This window comes from Phlebotomus papatasi, chromosome 3, assembly GCF_024763615.1.
Source record: "Phlebotomus papatasi isolate M1 chromosome 3, Ppap_2.1, whole genome shotgun sequence".
In the NCBI taxonomy this organism is placed as follows: Eukaryota; Metazoa; Arthropoda; class Insecta; order Diptera; family Psychodidae; genus Phlebotomus; species Phlebotomus papatasi.
The window spans coordinates 84,439,428-84,460,288 of NC_077224.1; the positions used below are offsets into that span (position 1 = coordinate 84,439,428).

Below are 20,861 nucleotides of genomic sequence, written 5' to 3' on the forward strand. Positions count from 1 at the left end.
TATGGTTAATGAATTTTACATGATAGACTTTACTAGCCGGATAGTAATTTTTATTGGCAGGATAGTAAATTTTACTAGCCAGACATTAAGGTAAAATCTAAAGGAGGATAGTAGATTTAACGATCCGGCTATTAGAATTTACTATCCATAGGATAATAAATTTTAAAATTTCAACATAGTAGATCCTAAAGGGAAATGTACATGGAGACTGAATTTTTTTTGAGGCAGTAGAATCTAAAGACACGATCTGTGGAAAATACCACAAAAATTTTTCTCGTTGTAGTTTTAAGTCCCAAATTTCTTGAAAAAAATAGATCAGATTCATTAAAGGTATATGGGAAAAATATGAAATGTCCGAAGCTAGAGGCTGTGCGAAGCCTGAAATCCTATTATGTCCTAATATGTATGGATGCACATTCCGAGGATGTCTCCAAGTGTCTCCAGCACTACGCCACTTCTACGGCAATCCAAATTAGGTTGTGGATGAATTTTAATCAGGGCCACGCAGTTGTCCAATGTGTTCGAACGTATCCTCACAGTGCTGTGAGAAAGTCGCTCAGTAATTTATTTTTTTTTGTTACATCTTTTCAGATGAGTTGTGTGACAATTTGTTAAGTTGTTTATCATCTTTGTTTATACTAAAATTAGTCTTTATACGTTTAAAAATGATTTGATACGTAGTTTGTTTGTAATTTTGGACACCTTGTTCGGAAATTTGGACAGTTTGCTTGTAATTTTGGACAACTAATCCGCCTTAATAGGATGTCCATTATTTTCGATTTCTAAAACCTATCTTACTAAGTACTCTTTCCAACTCTTCCTGTTTATGACAGGGAACTGTAGAATGTCACAAGGAGCCCGAAAACTTTCTATATCAGTCTATAGTGAACTCACTTCGAAGAATAGTGATATATAGTGATCAAATGTCCGAAGAAAACTCCGTAAATTTAATCAATTTATTTTTAGTGTCAAATTTTACCTTCAAAGTGTCCAAATTTAGAAAGTGTCCAAAATGATGAGTACTTCCCCTATAGAAGTTTTTCGGAGTCGTACCAACTTCAGAAAATATTGGTAAATATTTTTCCTGCAAGGACCACCTATACTACAACGCAAGATTCGGTAGTTTAAATCATCTTTATATTGCGAGATACCATAGCGTTAAAAGCGCTCCCGGTCGAAATTCCGAAAGCCAAAATTACGAAAGCCATAATGTCGAGAGCCAAAATTTTGAATTCTTAAAAATGTCATAGCTACTCCAACGATTGCAGTCGCATGTGCTGAAGGCAAAGCGAATTTTTTTTGTATTTTGGAAAATCGATTTCAATTCAGCTGAAAACGTTATTGTGCTTTCAGCTGAATTCTGCTAACCTTAAAACGACACTCGCGGGGCAGTGCCAGTTTCAAATATTTGGTTAGAACTTTTTGTTTGAGAACTGCTGACTGTCAGCATATTTGCTAATCAACTCAGCAAAAATATCCTGAAAACTCTGCTGTTTTCAGCTAAGTGTGCTCGCTAGAATCCTACTACCTTTTCAAATTCAAATTTGCGTTCAAATTTAAAACTTTTATCGAACTGAATTGAATTTGTTGTGACCTTCAAAAAAAGAAAAAGCGCACGAAAGAGTGGGATAAATATATGTAATATATTAAAGGAAAAAAGGGATGGAAATCTAAATTTTATATTAAGTTTTCCTAACCTAAAATGTGTGTCGCGGTGATCTAAAATTGTTTAAGACAAAATGAAATTTTTTTTTTGTTTTTTTTTGTCATAACTTGAATAAAAATTTCATTGATTTTAAATTTTTAAATTGAGTACTGTTCAATTTAAATTTTTACAGCAGATTTCTGAGATTTATGCAGATTACTCACATCAAATGGCGCGTTAGAGAAATTTGAGGGATAATAATTTGTTTAGTTATGGCTCTGGAATTCCTTTCTGATCAAGAAAATATCATAAAGTATGAAAATTCATATCTCTTTTCCTCTTAGAAGCTTTGGATACGTCTATCCTACTCTTTCGCACTCTTCTTCTTCTTCTTTTGATCATCAGACAAAATTAAATTTAGTTCATTCCAATTTTAAGACCAAAATAGTGGGATAGACTTATCCAAATATTTTAAAAAGGAAAGGGGCGTGAATTTTGCTTTCATGAAATTATATTGAACTTAAAAGTGTGCCGAAGGCAAAATAAGAAAATTTAAGAATAGTCCGGGCAATCTAAAATGACAGATGAGAAGGTAAGATGATGGATATGACATAATCAACTTCTTGGAATCCTTAGACATCTAACTTTTGTCAAAAGCTGCAAGTCGATATCTCTTACAGTTCTCTATCCAGAAGCAATTATACGATGACAAAAGCAACTAGGATAATAAAACAATTCTTTTTATAGTTTTTACGGCCGTCTGGTTTGTGTCTCAGCTATTTTATAAATTTAAAATGCTTAAGCCTTAAGTAAACTCTTTACATTTCTTGTGAAATCTTTACGAAAAATCTTCTTTTTGAGGTGTTTTTCTAAAGAAACATCATGCATAAATTCTGTCAATGTAACAGAAACTACTTTTAGTCAAAGAACAATGTACAATGTGAAAGAAAATCTCGAGTATTCTATATTGAGTGTTCCAAATAATGTTCTTTCACTGAAAATTCGAGGAAGAAACTGATCAATTATTTTGTGTTTATTTTAAACCACATTTTCTGTGCTAACAGAGTTCAAGTTGTGACGGGAAATGGGACAAAGACGCTATTTTCTAAATTTCGCATAAAATTGAATTTGTTGCAGAGCATCTTCTCCATTCTCTTAGATCGTTCCTTTTTTTCGCACTAAATTAATTGCGCCTATTTTGCCAAGATCTATTTGTTTCTTGCGCAAATTTACCCCGAAAACAAACAACCTTAAGGCCAATTGTTGACCTATCCAATTTTTTAATCCATATCACGCAACAATGAATTAAGGAGAAAGACGGGAAAGCACGCGACTTGTAGGAAAAACAAGGGGCGTATTGTTCCTCAACGGACGCGCAAATGATCCAATACACCTTCAGAAAGTCATTTGAACTGTCTTTAAGAGTGTTGATACACTGAGAAAAAAAACACCAGGATGATGATCAATTGAAGCACACAACAAAGAAAGTCTCTCGTACTTCGTCTTTGGCACGAGATCAATTTGGCTTAGTTCCAATTTCAATCAGATGTTCACAAAATTCACATACAGACTCTTTTTCGCCATTAATTGAAATAAACTGACACAGATGAGGCATTTGGACCAGAAGGAATGAAGGGAAAGAAGAATGGGAACATTGTCTCAAATTGGCAATTTCAATATTCAAACTAATTAAATTTTCACTCCATTGAACAAATTAGCCCTTTGGGCACCTGAAACTTTTTGCTGAAAACTTTTTAGAAGCAGCAGCTTTTCATCTCTTTAATTTTTTTTCCTGCTGCAGACACCCAAGTGATTGGTTAATAGCTAATTAGAAGTTTTCATGTGTCTGGACTCTTTTGGGGTACACAGAGATAACTTTGGACGAGGCGAATGAACACACAGGAAAACACTCAACAAAGAAGATCACTGTCTCGTGTTCTTTTCTTAGGTTATATGTCTTCCTTCCCGCCTAGAAGATCAACAAAGATGTGGAACAAGAAAAAAAAACACAAACAGCGATGGATTTTCTACTGGTTTTAAGAGAAAATCACTCTGCTGAAGTGTAGACAATTTATGCGTAAATGTAATTTATTCTCATTTTGTCCATATTATTTTTATAAAATTTATAAAAATGGATTTTACGGATGAACGGAGAATGGTACAGAGAAAATAATGGTCTTATCCAAAGGAAAATTAAAAGAAAAATTCTTCCGGAATTTTTAGTACACGACTGTTCTCATGTGCACTTCTACGTTATCGAGTTTTCTTTTTATTGGTTCCTGTCACGACTGTTTTACCCAGCTCTAATCATGTTTCAAAACCATCAGGCAGTTGTGACATGATGGTGCTATTCCAATGAAAATGAACATGGTTTTTTTAGCACTTTACTGTTCCTAAGTGCTTCTGCATTATCGACTTTTTTGTGTAGGTTCCTGCCATGACTGTTTGATGGTTTTAAAACAACATGCGGATGGCTGAGGAAAGCATTCCACACAGGAACCAACACAAAGAAAGGTCGGTAATGCAGAAGCATTTGAGAACAGTAAAGTGCTAAAAAAACATGTTCATTTTCCACAGGAATAGCACAATGAATCAACACAAAGAACAGTAGAATACGTGTAAGCACACGAAAACCGTTATAACCGATTCGATATAGTTTAAAACTGTTTCACATTCCGATTTCTTCCAAACATATATATATATTATTTTTAACATAGAGTAATTACTGAACGCAAGGAATATCCGAAATATCGCTATGTATGAACGGAATATTTATATTTTGACAATATTTGACATTCCAAGAATATGGTTGATATTAGTTTAGAGAATCGTGAGGGCAAAATTTAGATAAGGTTAATGATTTGAAGGGCACTCGGTGGATCAAGTGGGAATTTGGGGTTCGAATCCTTCTTATGTTATCAAACATTTTTCTAGCGTTAAAGGTGTTCGAATTGAATCGAATGAACTGCACTGCACATTCCACGAGACCTAGGACTGACAATCCCATCCCTGTATATAAAAAGTAATAATGGTACTGTCTGATTGAAAAATCAAAAGGGAAAATCTTTCTCCTGAGCATTTTTTTTAGTACATGACGGTTCTATTTTTGCATAATCGACACTTTTGTGCTAGTTCTGGTCACATCTATTTGCACAGTTTTCCTCACGTTCCAAAATCAACAAACAGTCGTGACATAAACCAATACAAAGAGTAGCTGTTTAAGCAGAAGCCTCTAAGAACAGACATGTACTAAAAAATATAAATGATCTAATTATAAAATATTAGAATTACATGGAAGATTGTGATGGAATCTTAAACAAAATCAATAACAAAATCATTAGAATAATTAGAATTACTACAGTATCACAGGATACAGATCGAGCATTGACCATTGTTGGGGAATAATTCAATAGTATATTTTTTTAATTAACAAACATGGTGACCGGTGACAATCTCTAAAACATATCTAAAGGACCTAATTAATTTAGAACAAATATTGAATTTTCTCGTGTGTTTCGCAGTTTGAATATCGAAAAGCGCTGTATAGGGTAAAGTGGTACAAGTTGGACAGGGTTTTTTTTTCCTTGATAAATTTAGTACTTCATATTTATTTGTATATTTTTAAAGCTTTAGTATTATAATTTGGTTCCTTGTGCTTAAAAAAATAGTACTGTATTTATCAAGAATAAAAACCCTGTCCAACTTGTACCAGCGAATTGTCCAACTTGTAACACTATGTCCAACTTGTATCACTTTACCCTAGAAAGAAAATATCTAAAATAGCTGCAGTATTGGGCAGTATTTTGGCAAAAATCGTCAGTGAAAAAATCGGTACCTTACCGATTCAATACCGGAATACCGATACAGCTGAGTTCAGAATTTCATTATCTTTCCAAAAATTCCAAATTTAACCAAATTGGTTGCAAAACGGGACCTCTAAAGCCTAAAAAAGCTTTGGAGCTTTTGATTGAAAAATCTTGGGTCAATTTTAAGTAAAACCAAAAAACATGGTTTTTAAGAGAGGGAGGGGGCGTAGACGAAAAAACGTCTGAAGATATTGTTATTCTTATCGCGGATTATCGAAGATAGGAAGTTGATATCTTGTACCGTTTAAGCTCCAGGACTGTCACAAGTTGAAAAAAAAGACGATTATATAACTGTTCCCTCTTCGAGTTCGAGCAGTAAAATGAAATTTTAATAAGTATTGCGAATAAAAAGAAAATTGCAAATATCCAAAACTAATGAAATATTCTTGGCAAAGAAAAAGTGAAGAAGTTATGCACAATCTTGGCATATTGTTTTGGCAAAATATTTTTCCCAAATAGTAATAAAATGTTAGTATCAATTGTCTTAATATACAGTGGTGGACAATAAAATAGGACCACCTTGCGACATCTATTTCTTATGTTTTGACTTTTGATATAATAGTAATAATGGTAGCACAAAATTTCATAGAGGAATTTGGGCCTTCCCGCAAGGGGAGTTCGAAATTGCAAGCTGGCCGAAATTTGGTACATTTATGCCCAAGGCACAATAACTTTTGTTTAGTAAACATGTTTTTTGACATTTCAATGAGAGTGAGTGAGATCTGGATCTAGTCATCTCGCTCATACTCATGGAAAAATTTGAAAACATGTTTACAAACAAAAGTTGTTGTTCGTCGGTCATTACCCACATTTACCCTATTTGTTTAAATAAAAGTGGTTCATTTGGTTCATGCAAGTGATCCATCTCCTCCAAAACCATGTGTTTTTTTGGTATTTTCGAAAACGGATTCTACGATTTCTTTTATTTTTGGATATGTTTTGGAGATCAATCAGCTGGACATTTCGTCCAAACATGGGTCCTGGTCAAGATCTTAAAAGCCAAAATCCCGAACGCCAAAATCCCGAAAGCCAAAATCCCGAATTCTTAAAAGTGTCATAGCTGCTCCCACGATTGCACCTGCGCTTGCTGGAGGCAAAGGGAAATTTTCTGTGTCTTGGGAAATTATTCTAAATATTTTCCTCTACAAAATTTCATCCCTTTCAGGATTTTGAACATTCGGGATTTTGGCTTTCGGGATTTAGGCCTTTTCGGGATTTTGGCTTTCGGAATTTAGGCTTTCGGGTTTTTGGCTGCCACCGTCAAACACACCTGTGATATAAAAAATTGCCATCTTGAATTTTTGAATGAAAAAGTTTTCACTACTTTACAAGGTCTATTTTTCAACCGATTTGGTTAAATTTAGATTTTTTGGAAAGGTCTTAAAATTTCCAATCCGATTGCATTGGTCGCAATCGGTAATGAATCGGTTAAGTAATCCGTAAATGACCAATCTTTTTCATATATTTTTTTTCTGTCAGTAAATTTGTTACTTATTTAGAGGCGAAACGGTAAGAGATACGAACTTCCGATCTTCAGAGGATAGAGATTAAAAAGGCTAATTTCAAAGGTACCCCATTCCAAAGGTGCCTCACTTCCTCCTAATCATCAGTGTTTATGGAAAAACAAAGTCCCAGTGATTTAGTTAAATGGCTTGCAATATCCGATCTTTTATTAGTTCTGTCGTAATATATTAATTTCGCAAACGTGATCGTAAAAATTAAATAAAAGTCACATGTCATAAATCGTAAACAATTATCCCATCATTAACCACAAGCGCAGGAGACAAGAAAAGAGCTCACATAGAAAGGTTCTTGGCTCAAATATGGGGGAAAATTTTCACAGAGTGATCGAGTGAGACAGATAGATCACAGGCTGTTTTTCCACATAAATGTTATACTTTAGAGTGCGCCATTTGGAGCTCTCAGTTAATTGACGAACTTACTGGTGAAAACATCTCTCTTGGGAAGAATAATCTTATAGAGGAGATAAAGTGCTTCATATATCCCATATGAAGTGTAGTTATCCTCTTTGTCTCTGTGAATTTTTTTTAAGTGAAGAAAATCAAGCAATTTCTTTAAAAGACTTTCCATATGAAGACTTTTAGTGGCTGTCTCTGCAATTTTACAACAGAATTACTTGACTGTGAAGAGATTTTTTAACTGATTTATTTTTTTTGAAATTGAAGTGATAATAGAAAGTGTTCAAGAGATCTTTTAGTAAATTGCACAGAACATTAGAGATCAGTTTAAAGAAGAAACTAAGAGACTTTGAAATCGTCCAAGTGGACAAAGTTCCAATTAATTAACATAAATTGTAAGTACAATTAATTAAAGCATAACGGAAAATTATTTTTAGATTTGAAAACATCTTCATTATGAGCATCATAAGTCAAAATAAATATTGCGCCAATTGTGTGGCTTCCTCTGCGACATCCTCTGTTGTCATTTGCCTTTCTTCACTCACTTTAAAATTTTGTCTCACGTTTTCGTTGAGAAAATTTCCCTATGATCTCACAAATCGCAAAAGAAAAGAACCGATCACGAAGCTATTTTTGATGTCTTATGCCGCTCATTTAGTACGAAAAGTATCGCAGTTCTAGACGCAAGTCCGTGAATTGCGTTTGAAAGAGCACCTTTGGATTTCATTGGAATTGATCTTACGGAAAAACCTCAAAAATTTTCTGCGGAGAAAATTACTGAGAAAAACCACGTCGCAAAAGTCTTTGTTGTTAAAGAAAGTGCGAGTGCAAAAAAACGTTCGAAGTTCTATTTGGCGAAATATATATACACCCCGAAAGTCTGAGTTCAAAGCTCAAGTGCGCAATTTTTTTTTCCGCAGACGAAGAAAAACGGGAACGCGCTGTGCGGAAATTTCAAGTTGTGAATTTTCTCAAAATAAATTTTAATTCACGCCACGCGGAAAAACACATCGCTTTTGGACAAGTCAGCATGAATCGAGGTCAATGGATATTATTTGTGGCACATCATTTCAGACATGATTGGAAATTAATTTTCACGCCAATTTTCTCTGTACATTAGGCTTTAATTAGGACTGAAAATTTCATAAAGGCTTTCATGCATTTCATGACAGTTCGATGATAAACTGACAGAGGTGTCATAAATGTCAATATTTTTAAAATAAGTTTGACGTTCATTTCGAAATACAAAATTTTAAAACACAAAAATACATTTAAAAAAATAGAATATTTCGACTGCTCAAAATATAAAACGAATAACTCGCGAATGGCCAACTTTACAGGGAAGCGTTTTTAAGTTGAAATTTTACATGCTCAGTATTTGATTTTTAGGATTTGAAACCCCTATAACTTTGGGAATAATTGACTTACTTAACTAATTGACTTAATAATTGAATAATTGACTTAATTAACTTTTGTTTTGTAAACATATTTACGATACTGTCCACAATGCCCAGCGCATAATAACTTTTGTTTAGTGAACATGTTTTTGACATTTCAATGAGAGTGAATGAAATCTAGATCTAGTCATCTCGCTCACTCTCACAGGAAATTTTGAAAACATGTTTACAAACAAAAATTATTGTGCGCTGGTCATTACACTGGTAGATTAGCCTAGTTCCCAAAGGTCTTGAAATCCTAAATAACAAACCAATTTTAATGATTTTTAAAATCTAATGTATTATTTTCTCAAAAATATTGCTTAATAAGATATAAGAGAAGTTAAACCAAGTGGATAGGCCTTAAGTTTGAAGCCTGTAAACCAGTAAGCAATATGATTAAATCTTGGTTTCATTCACTCTCACTGCATTTGGTTTTGTAAATATGGCACTTTATTTTTGCACTACATCTCGTTCAATTAGGCAGTTTCATAATGTAATGTCCAACATCGTAATGTCCAACATACAATAACTCTTAGTTTGTAAACATGTTTTCAAAATTATCTATGAGAGTGAGCGAGGTAAATGTAAATTTCATCAACTATCACTGAAATGCCAAAAATATGTTTACAGAACAAAAGTAAATGTGTTTTGAGTATTATGACCAGCCTACAATAACTTTTGTTTTGTAAACATGTTTTTGAAATTTCAGTAAGAGTGAAATAAAACTCAAGTCATATCCCTCACTTTGTTAGACAATTTCAAAAACGTGTTTACAACATGAAAGTTATAGTGTGTTACACCAATGCCCAACGCACAATAACTTTTGTTTGTAAACATGATTGGAAAAATTTCCTGTGAGAATGAGTGAGATGACTAGATTTAGATCTCACTCACTCTCATTAGAATGTCGAAAACATATTTACAAAGCAAAAGTTATTGTGCGCCGAACATAATGCCTAGCCCACAATATATTTTATTTTGTAAAAATATTTTCTAACGTACCTATAAGGATGAACGAGACGTCTAAATAACTAAATTTAATTTATTCTTATTCACGCATTCACACAGCATTTAAAAACATTAACAATAAGAGGTTTTTTTTAAAAGATTTAACTCAAAGGGAAAGCAGTATTTGTCAAATGGATGATTTTAACTTAATGAGCAAATATGGTGGTTAATCACTCAATTTTGTTTTTAATAATCAACTATTGCGAGGTCTGCCAAGATTTTCTATAATTGCAAATAATTTTCTATCAATTATAATGAACTTCTCATAAATCCTTGACATTTGATTATTTGGGGAAAATAATAAGTAAGAACAATTTTGTATTTGGAAAAGAAATGTCCAACAAAACAAAACGAAATCAGCATAAGATCATAAAATTCTAAAAATAGATATCTGATTAAAGACAAAGAAAATCGAAGAGAGAACAATCATAAATATCATGTATCAATAGAAAGAAGAGAGAATAAAGTGGACATCGAAAGTAGAAAGACGTCTTCTTTATTTCCAAATACTGATTTCCCCGCTCGGAAAATTATATGCACATGTGTTTCAGTTAAAAAAGTCAAAGTCTCGAAAAGTCATAATTCGGAAAAGCCAAAATGCCGAAAATTTAAATTGCCGCAAAGCTAAAATCTCGAAAATCGAAAATCCCGACGACTCCAAATCCCGATTGTCAAAATCTCGAAAAGTCGAAAACCCGACAAAATAGGTTCCCGAAAAGCCAAAATGCCCAAAATTGAAATCCCGCAAAGACAAAATTTCGAACGTCAGATTTCCGAAAAGCCAAAACCCCGAAAAGCCAAAACCCTAAAAGTCAAGATACCAAAAAGACAAAAATTCCGAATTTTTAAAAGTGTCATAATCACTTCCACGACTGCACCCGCGCTTCCTAGAAGAATAACTTTCTGTTTCTTAGGAAATTATTCTAGACATTATACTCCGTACCATCTCGTTTATTTCGTACCTTGGATTTTCGAGAATTTGTATTTTCGGAATTTTGACTTTTTCGAAATTTCGATCTATTCGGGATTTCGGCTCTTGGTATTCCGGACATATCGAGGATTTTGTCTATTCGAAATTTTGTTTTTCCGGAATTTTAATCGGCACCGATAGATACATATCACGTTTTAGAATTTCCAAATTTTCTGCAAATTGCTTCTCCACAATTTTAATTTTCCTTCATCTTTGGCATTATTAAGAAGAAAAAGAAACAAAATGCAGAAAAGTAAACAAATAAGCCAAATAATATTCCTATTTTGTACGTTTTATATATATTAATAAATAAATAAAATTGATAAGAAAATTCGAACTCCGAAAATATCATAAAAAGCTGAGACACACAGTAAACAAAATTGGAATAAATCATCTCAATTTCACAAGTTATGGTATAAAAATAGATATAAGTCCTATAAATGAGCTTATAATTGGCTTTTAAGTATCTTCCGTAGTTTAATTTCATATGCGTTATCTCACAAAATTGATAACTTGATCCATGACCTAATACCAATTATCTCGTGCAATACACCATTCGCTCAGCCAAGACATTTTTCGTTTTCTAAATACAGTAGAGTTTCTCAAATCTGAATCTCTCATATTCGAACGCCGCCGTTTGGATTCAAAATCTCAATTGTGAGGTTATGTTAGAAAGTTCGTATTCTATGTGAATGAAAATCATATTTATGTGCTTCTTCCCGAATGTTTACGTTCGGGATAAAGTACATGTGAATGTACTTTATCCTCAAATTCTGACTTTTGAAATGAAAAACGATTTATAACAAAGAAAAAAATGTGAGAAAATCCTAAGGACCTATATTAAGAGAAAAGATACGTAATTAATATTTTAGTAAAGAAAAGTTCGTTAAATCGATAGATTTTACACTAAAATTGCCATGCAGAAAGTTTCCTGAAATTTTCATATATTTCAGTAACTTGTGGAACCCTCTAATTCACAGTCTGATTATATCATCAGAATACCATTTTCACAGCTGAGACAAGGTGCCCCTTGGATGAAAGCAATTTTCTCACACTCTCCCTCTCATGAAAAACTTTCACAGATCGCTTTTCTTTGGATATGCCGACGGAGTGCGTGGCGAATCCCCGTCAGAGGGCTCTCGCGGACGCCATCGTCCGGATGCTACCCCTGGATGAGATCCGGATTCTCCTGGCCTGTGGCTCCAAAGTCAACGAGCCAGTGACCCAGGGTCTACGTCCCCTTCACTATGCCGTCTGGCAGAAGAATCTGCCGGCTGTGAATCTGCTGCTGGTGCGCGGAGCAGACATCAATGCGACTGATGACTGTGGCTACAGTGCTCTCCATTTGGCCTCAGAGCATGGGTGAGACAAACTCCCACAATTCCCATAAAGTCCCCAACCCTTCGGCTCCTAAATGAGACATTCGCTGATTTTATAGGACATGAAAAATATTGCCACAGTTGGAAATCACATCTTTTATTGCTCTCCGAAATACGTGATTATTTTTGATTGTTTATGAAAATATGCTTTATGAGCAGCAATAATAAAATAGTAGCTCGTTTGGAATCCTGTTGGCAATTTACAATTTATAGTTGCTGTTCTTTGTCTGAGGAAAATAGATAAAGATAATTCATGGAGGGATGAGATTTCCTAGGAAATTATCTATTTGGCGCGGATAATTTTTGAGGTTAGGTTTTCTATTCGGATTTTTTTTGTAATGTTTGAATGATGATTGAAAGATCTAATTCGAAAGCTTTTGGAATACAGTAGAGTCTCTCAAATCTGAATCTCTCAAATTCGAACACCGTTTGGATGCGAGATGTTAATTGTGAGGTTATGCTAGAAAGTTCGTATTCTTGGTGAATGAAAATCATATTTATGTGCTTCTTCCTGAATGTTTACATACATTATGATCGTGTAAAATGAAAAGGAAGTATGTTACCACTAAGACTTGCGAGAAAGTACGAGAATTTGATTCAAAGTACAATTTAATCTTACATAAATTTCGCTAGATTTGAAAAAATCGTTCGAATTTGGGAGGTGAGAAATGTCAAAAATACCCCCCGAGCGTTCGAATTTAGGAGACTCTACTGTAGTTCTGACGTGAACTTAAGAAGGTTTAAAGAAGGAATATATTCTCTCTCTCAAATGTCTTTGAAGGTTAAAATTTGGATTGAGGTTATGTAGAAATATGGTACTGATAATGAGATTTCAACAAATTAAAGAATTAAACTGTTTTTTAGATAATTGTCTAAGTAAGAATATTTAACTTCTGCGTCTCAGAAAATGTTCCTCAATATAAAATTTTCTAGGTTAAGTTTTTTTAAGGTTATGTTTATCCTTGATAACAAATAGGAAAAACTAGTTTAAGAATTTTGAAGTAGCTCTCTGAAATAAATCCATTCTTTCTAGATACTACGAGCTAACTCAAATCCTCCTGGAAGCAGGAGCCAAGGTAGACTACCGTGAGCCTACTGATGAACTCTTTCCCCGTACGACTCTTTGTGATGAACCGCTCCGTTTGGCCTTGCGCAACAAGCATTATGATGTCGCCCAGTTGCTCCTGGAGCATGGGGCAGATCCCAGCAAACGCTACTTTTTCGGAGCTGAGATTAACTTGGTCTCAGATACTGAGGCCATTGAACTACTCCTGACCTATGGAGCTAACACTGAGACTCGCGATAGATCCGGAATGACGCCTCTGATGCGTGCTGCAAGGCACTCAAATGGTCTCGAGCAGGTCCTCCTGCTGCTCCACTTTGGAGCTGAGGTCAATGCAATGTCTGACGCCCGGAATGACTACCGGACAGTCCTTCACTATGCTGTCCTTTCCGGAAATATAGGCCTAGTGAATTTACTGATTAAACAGGGGGCGAAGATTGATGCTCCGGCACCATATCCAGAACCTGACAGGCCTAGTCCTCTCGATCTGGCCATTTTGCGCGGCGACCCGGCCTTGGTGCGTCTTTTGCTGGAGAAGGGAGCAAGTGTCAAGAGGAGTAGCCCTGTTATTGGATCGCCATTGCATGTGGCTTGCGCTGACAACGTTCCTCATAGAGTTGAAATCCTTAAAGTGAGTTTCCAATACGGATAATTGAAAGATACCAAACCTAACCTATAACTTTTGCACAGATGCTCTTATCATATGGCGCAGACCCTAACATCAAAGTGGAAAGTGAACCAGACAGCAATCAGACGCTAAGGCCGCCTCTTGCTGAACTTCTGGCCAGCAATGAGACCACAACCTCCGAAGAGCTGCATTTGCTCCTCCGATATGGCGCCAAAGTGAGTAAAAATTCCGATCATAACCTCAAAAATCAAAATCTAACCTCAAAATATTTCTCAAAGGTGTGCCTGAAGACACAGTATCGTGATCCAGATGGATTGCTCAACTGCCTGGCACATGTTCCTGCCAATTCCGATGTGTTCACCGATCTCCTGGCCGCTGCTGAAGAGTTCGATCCCTGCATGATACGACGCAGCAACTACCTGACGGATGACCAGAAGTCTCGACTTCTGGAAGTGGCAACCAATCCAGTACCACTCAAAGCTCAATGCAGAACATTCTTCAGGCGTCTCCTGGGTAGGACACTGCCCGAAAATGTGCCATCCCTCTTCATCCCAGGAGTCCTCAAGAAGTACCTTCTCTATGAGCACTCCAGCTAGAAGCTGCGCCAGGTAGCTTTCTGCGACTTTTTTTTTTCTCACAACCAATTTGTCTGATTCCTCATCAACCATTGCACTGCCCAAATCGCCATTTTCTCCGCGGACTTTGCCACGGAGGAGCGTAGGAGATATCCGGTAGTGTGAAATGTGATAAATTAGAATTGATACTTATTCTCTTTGTACAATGCGACAAGCGACTTTTTTTTTAATATGGGAAAATTACCCCAAAAAATTTTTTTGTATGATGAATAAAAATATAAAATAAAAATCAATATATGGAAAAAAAATTTGTAATTATAAGAATTTGATGAAATAAAAGTTTTTTTATTGATGGACTTTGATGTTCCAATCAATCATTGGGTTTCATTTTATATGGTCTGGTAAATCCTTTTGTATTATTAACCCTTCAGAGCTCCCACAGAGCTGGGGTAAGTGTAAATAGCCGAGACAGAGACAACTGAGCGATAACCATTTTTCTACACTTCGTGTCTCGGCTATGACCATTTTTTGGTAATTATTGAGGAATTACCATTTTTCGTTCCGAAAGCTCCTGGTGCTCCGAACATTTTTATTCGCGAAAAATGCATGAATGACCGTTTATTTTTAAATCATTAAACCGCCAAATTGAAGATCTAAGTACAGTAGAGTCCCGCTATAAGCCATCGCTCTATAGTCCACAATTTATCGACCGTTGATTTCAAAACACTGATTTTAAGTTAGGTTATGCTTTTTAGTATGCGACATGCAATGTTGTCATAATTATTTTAATATTTTTGACAAACTTTATTGAGTAGTTGTGATAATTGTGATCCATAAAATGAGGAGAACGAGGACAAGTATCACAATCGCAAAGAATGTGGAAGCCGTCGAGCAATTTCAATAATAAAAGTCGTTGATGATTTTAAAAAATGACACATGGACTATAGTGCGACCCGAGTGTCAAATCTGGAACTAAATATGGACTATAGCGAGACTCTACTGTACATCGAAAATTGTTCATTGGTAGAAAATTCTTAAAGAAATGATAAAATATGCTGAGTTTGCTATAAATTAAATATTAGTAATATCAAAATTGTTTACAATTTTCGTGATTCTAAAGTTAATGCTCTAATTGATTGTTATTATTTGATGACAAATAATAAACTTAATCAATAAACCAATATTTTATTAATTAATTTAAATATTTATATTTTTATTCTTTATATCCTCAAATTGATATTTGCATTTTGTCAGGTAATAATTACAAAATATTCTTTTTTCTATTAATAAGCTTTAAAATATATTTAAAAATTTCAAAGGGTAATATCAGAATTCTACGAGAATCGAAAAATCCCGTAGATATTTTTCAATAAGTTGAAAAGATTTTAAAATAAATAATAAAATAAAATAAATAATGAATAAAAAATGTAAATTAAATAAATAAATAATAGTAATTTTTATTTTTTATGGTATATTTTTAAATAATTCACAATATCTTTACTAATACTAATCAAATGATAATAAGTAAATTAATAAGAATAAAAAATAAAAGAAAAACATGATTAAAAATTTGATGTTTTATTTTATGCAGATTATTGCTTAAATTTCATGGAAGTAGTCTGACATTTTATATAAATTTTATATAAAACATAACTTTCAATTCATTCCGAAGGTTAAAATCGACGCTAAGACAGTGTAAATTTAAAAAAAAAATTGCAGAATATTTTATAAAAGTATTGAAAATTCATATTGGCATTTTATGTTTGTCTGTGTTTGCGGTTGCAGATTTTTTATTTATTTATTAATTAAACCTTTTTAGAACCAAATCGATATTCTTTGATCCGAAAGAGAGTATAATTGGAATACTAATGAAAATTTAGGTCAATTACATAAGCTGTCCCAGCTACCCGTTTGGGTTCGAACAATAATAAAAAAAGGACAAGACAACTTATTTGGAATTTCATGATTCTCGGTAGGGTTGAAAGTTTGTAAACGATACCAATACACTTATGAAAGCCGCAAATCGAAAAAATAGTGAGGAATACTTGCAAATTCCCACTAGTTTTTGTTTGTTTATATTCTCCCCGCATTGGCAGAGACATCAGCTGATTAATTCCATTCCGAAAAAGCACAGACATCAGCGCCATCTTTTCTTTAACATTTTGTGGTGAGTATGGATAACCATTTCTTTTGCTTACCGAAGCTTTCAAAAATGGTTTCCGAAGCTTTCGCAAAATGGTTCAGAAAGCTCGGGTAAAAATTTCTCCTAGCTCTGTGGGCACTGTCATTGTACATTGAGAAAATGTTTTTGGAATCTGAATTTTGAATTAATATTTTTTTTATTTTGTTTTCCTTTTTTATGAAAGAACCTCTCTAGAATGTTTATATGCAGTAATGAAGCAATATTATTTATTGAGGTCTTTAAATATATTTTCAGCAAAATTCAATAATAACTATTTTCAACTAACCACAAAGGGTTAACAAAAACCCTTTGTGCAAATATCAGATTAATTTTTGATATTCTACCACCTCTTTGATGGTAAAATTTATTATTTTTTCCCCATTCAATATTAATTTACAATATTCAGTGCGGTGTTCATTTAAACATTTCATCAATATGTACCTTAAATCATTCAAAATAGAGATATAGTAAATTAATAATGAAAATGTGCAAATGGAGCATGAGGAAATTTTATTGCGATGGAATCGTATTAACTACCATATCGAGGAAAAATAATCAATAGAGAAAATAATTAAATTTTATCCATTGGACGTTACAGCTCAATTGAAAATGAATCTCTTTTTCAATTAATTAATTCTCAATTTCTCAATGCAATTTAGAGCTTTTAAAACCATGCCAATAGATAGAGAGCTTTGAAGGCACTTGAAGTGTGCTTTTGGGTCCAGACCAGAGTATTCTTGTGCACAAGACTTGGAGCAATGTGATGGGTGGAAAAGGGTATTTTTCACATCCTACCCTCTACACTTTTTGTCCCTTTTATTGCACCATTCATTTTAGTTATGTCATTTTAAATCACGACAAACTGCGAGAGCATTTCATGTAACTATTTGCCATGTGAAAAAGCATCACACTCTGCCCATTTGCCCAGACATCAATTGTTCCCTTTCCTCCCCATGTTGGAGGGAAAACTCTCTTGGCACACAGGAAAATTCCCATGAATTTAATGGTACACAATCAGGGAAAAAAAAAAGCTGGAGTCTGCACGAAATAGGATTGTGTTCTTGGAATAATACTTTTCTCCTACTTCAAGATGCTTCCAGTCAATTCATCTCCTTTACCATCTTTTCCTCACATTTCAACATACAACTTTCATCATCCATAATTGATTGCTTTTGCGGTAGAGGCAGAAAAACCCTCCACGAGACCACTAACCGCTCAGGATGGACCTACGGAAAGGGTGAACTAATATTTCTCAGAGAGGTTGATAAGTTCTTTCGCAAATGGCAACCTGGGCGAAACTCTAAAGGAACAGATAATCCTAACCGACTTATGTAGGTGAGATTCTTAACGTTAGCTAACTCGGAATGTATGCAAATTCGATTTAGAGGTGAAGTTAACCCTTTAAGGACGATTGGAACACCGGTGTTCCATAAAGAAAATAATTTTTCCTGACTACCTAAAGTTATTTTTTTCTTATGTCTGTACGTAATTGTAAAGTAGAAGGTTAATGGAATGTACGATATTTTTTGCAAGTCTACAGCTATTTGCTATATAGCTATTTTTCAAGTTAAAAAATGACGAATTTTAAAATTCTCATATTGAAAATTGATTTTAATTATTTTTATACTTCCAATTCTTTTTAAGCAAAACCGTTTTGGAACAAGAAACTACAATACTCAAACATAATATTTTTCATTAGAGTTAAAATTATCCGTCATTGGTATCGTCAGGAAAATTACTTAATTTTTTTTTAGCTATTTTTGTCCCTATCGTTCCTTGAGGCAAAAAATACACCAAATCAGACTCTGTCGGCTTTTCTAAGGTTAGATGTAAGACCTTTTACTGATTTTGTTTATTGGTTTAATTTTTATTGCTGATTTTCGGTCAGCTAAAACTGTCTCGTCGTTAAAGGGTTAAGGGACGCCATTCAGTTATCTTGAATCAAATTCGTGAAATTATACAAATTTTGTATTTGAACCAAAATATCAAGGATTTGGATGGAGTGACAGAAAAGTGATATATGGGTGAAATGTAGTCCAGAATGTTCTCTATAATTTTGCCGTAAAACTTGATCTCATCGATTACTCAGAAGCCGAGATAATCAAGATTGTTTGTCTTTCAACTCGTTTTTTTCACTCAGAGCGCCCCAAGTGTTCATTTGATGAACTTCAACTATATCAAATAATTGTTGTATTTTGTGATACTTTTTATTTAAAAACTCTATTTTAGGTGTCTTGCACGAGTAAAATCAGTCAAATTAGCATCTTAGTGGTTTCAAAGTGTTATTATGGGAAAAGTCAATTTTTCACAATTAAACGGTAAAATTGGACAGATCGCATTGTCCGAACAAAACATAATGTTCGGACAAAGTATAGATATAAATGTCCTGTACAATTATGCGGAATTAATCATCAAGATCGGTTAAACACTTGTCGAGATAATTAAGGTTATGTGTTATGAAAATTGGTTTTACGACTGTAGCGCCCCTAGCGTTGATACTACGAAGTTTAAATGTTCGACGCGAGACCTTTAATTTGCACCCTCACTCGTCAAAATCGGTTAAATAGAACCGGAGATATGGCAGTTTGAATTTCGTAAACTTTGACCCCTCATATCTCAGGTTCTATTGTAACCACAGCGAACCCACGCCACTTTTTGGAAACCTCATAGCCTAGACTGCAACACTCTAAATTAGTCCAAACTTTGAAGCTATCGCAGTGCAACCTATGGTAACTTTTTAAACGTGTACCTGAAAGTACTTATCGAGACGAAACCAAAAACCTAAAATTTAGATCAAAATGTTAATTAGAACCGGAGATAGAGGCCGGTCAATTTTAGAAATTTGACCCCGTATAGCTCGGGTTAGGGGTTATTGATCGACTTAAATATTTTTTTGTTTAATAGGTTTAATTAACGGCTACAACATACTAAAGGACATTGAGCAAAACGGTCCAACCTTTCCCCACAAATGAAACCTATACCATCGAATAGGTATTGGCAAAGGTAACAACTTTTGTTCCGGGACCAACCCCAAAAATATGTAGGAAAAGCACTAGAGCAAAACATATGTATAAGAATTGTACTGCTTTTTTTTTCAAAACTTCTTTTATACAACAACGGTTAATCGTATATTGGTCGTGTTTCTAAGAATAATTTCTAAAGAAGAACTCAAAGAAAATTTTCCTGGAACAAACCATATCTTTGTCTCTTCATTTCCCTTCAATTTTCCAGATCTTCCTTAAAAATCTTTTACGATCCTTCGAACTCATAAAAAAAGGATTGTATCTTGGGAAATGTCTCTTATGTGAGTAATATTCTTCTTGAAAAAAGAATTAAAGCCTCTAAAGATCGCAAGGTCCTAAATGATACCGTTATTTAAATACTTTGAGCAATAAATTCAAAAAAAAAAATTTTTAATTAATTATACTTAGAACCTTTTAGCAGGAAATAGACGGAGACACTGAACCTTTCTTGATTTTCACAATTTTATTCTCTACTATATATAATATATAGAACTATAGAACCTTTTGCTAAAATTTTTTTAGTAATGTTACCTTTGCAACCCTATGAACTTCAGCAATCCCAGTTCCTTTTTTAAGGAGAGTATTTCTCTAAATACGACAAAAGGATGCAATCGAGGAAATTCGTTTAACGGAATTAAAGAATATTCGAGGCTAGGATGATAACTAACGGATGGAGCTTTAGAACCATCAAATGGTATATTTTTTCAGTATGTCTTTCCTGCTTCAGAATCCTCACTACTACATGAAATATTTGCAGGGACCGCAATAGGGAAAGATATGTTTTTTATCAGTTCTAGTGCAAACTGGGTAGCAAAAAGCAACTGTTTTGTCTGATACGGCCCAATTTTACCAATACCTTGCAGAAGCAGAAGTTTTTACACTATAACTTTTTACTATGAAATGCAATCATGGATTTCTTTGGGGAAGCAATATTACAAAAAATTATCGAATTTTTAAGATATATTCGGTTAAAATTGAAGAGGGTTAAGTATCCTAAATGCAAAAGTCACTTGAGCCTCACAAGACACATATACACTGACAATGTGAACAATTGGAAGAAGTGGACGTATTGGGGGAACATTTTGCAAAAATTTTCACTTTATCGAAAAAACGTGTTTCAAATTTCAAATCTAATTAAAAACAAAAACTTATCAATCAGCATTG

At 34.1% G+C, this 20,861-nt stretch overlaps 2 protein-coding genes across 3 annotated transcripts in view; one reads left to right on the forward strand and one right to left on the reverse strand.

Annotated features, from left to right (window-relative positions):
• Nucleotides 1-20,861, reverse strand: part of LOC129806103 (cadherin-87A) — a 167,575-nt gene that overhangs the window by 58,150 nt on the left and 88,564 nt on the right. The gene's annotated exons all lie outside the window — the stretch shown is intronic.
• On the forward strand, nucleotides 8,032-14,866 carry LOC129806105 (ankyrin-1-like). The gene is made up of 5 exons (XM_055854460.1): nucleotides 8,032-8,470; nucleotides 11,930-12,209; nucleotides 13,260-13,920; nucleotides 13,980-14,132; nucleotides 14,196-14,866. Exons 1-5 carry the CDS (start codon nucleotides 8,461-8,463, stop codon nucleotides 14,511-14,513), a joined length of 1,422 nt encoding a protein of 473 aa, XP_055710435.1. The 5' UTR covers nucleotides 8,032-8,460; the 3' UTR covers nucleotides 14,514-14,866.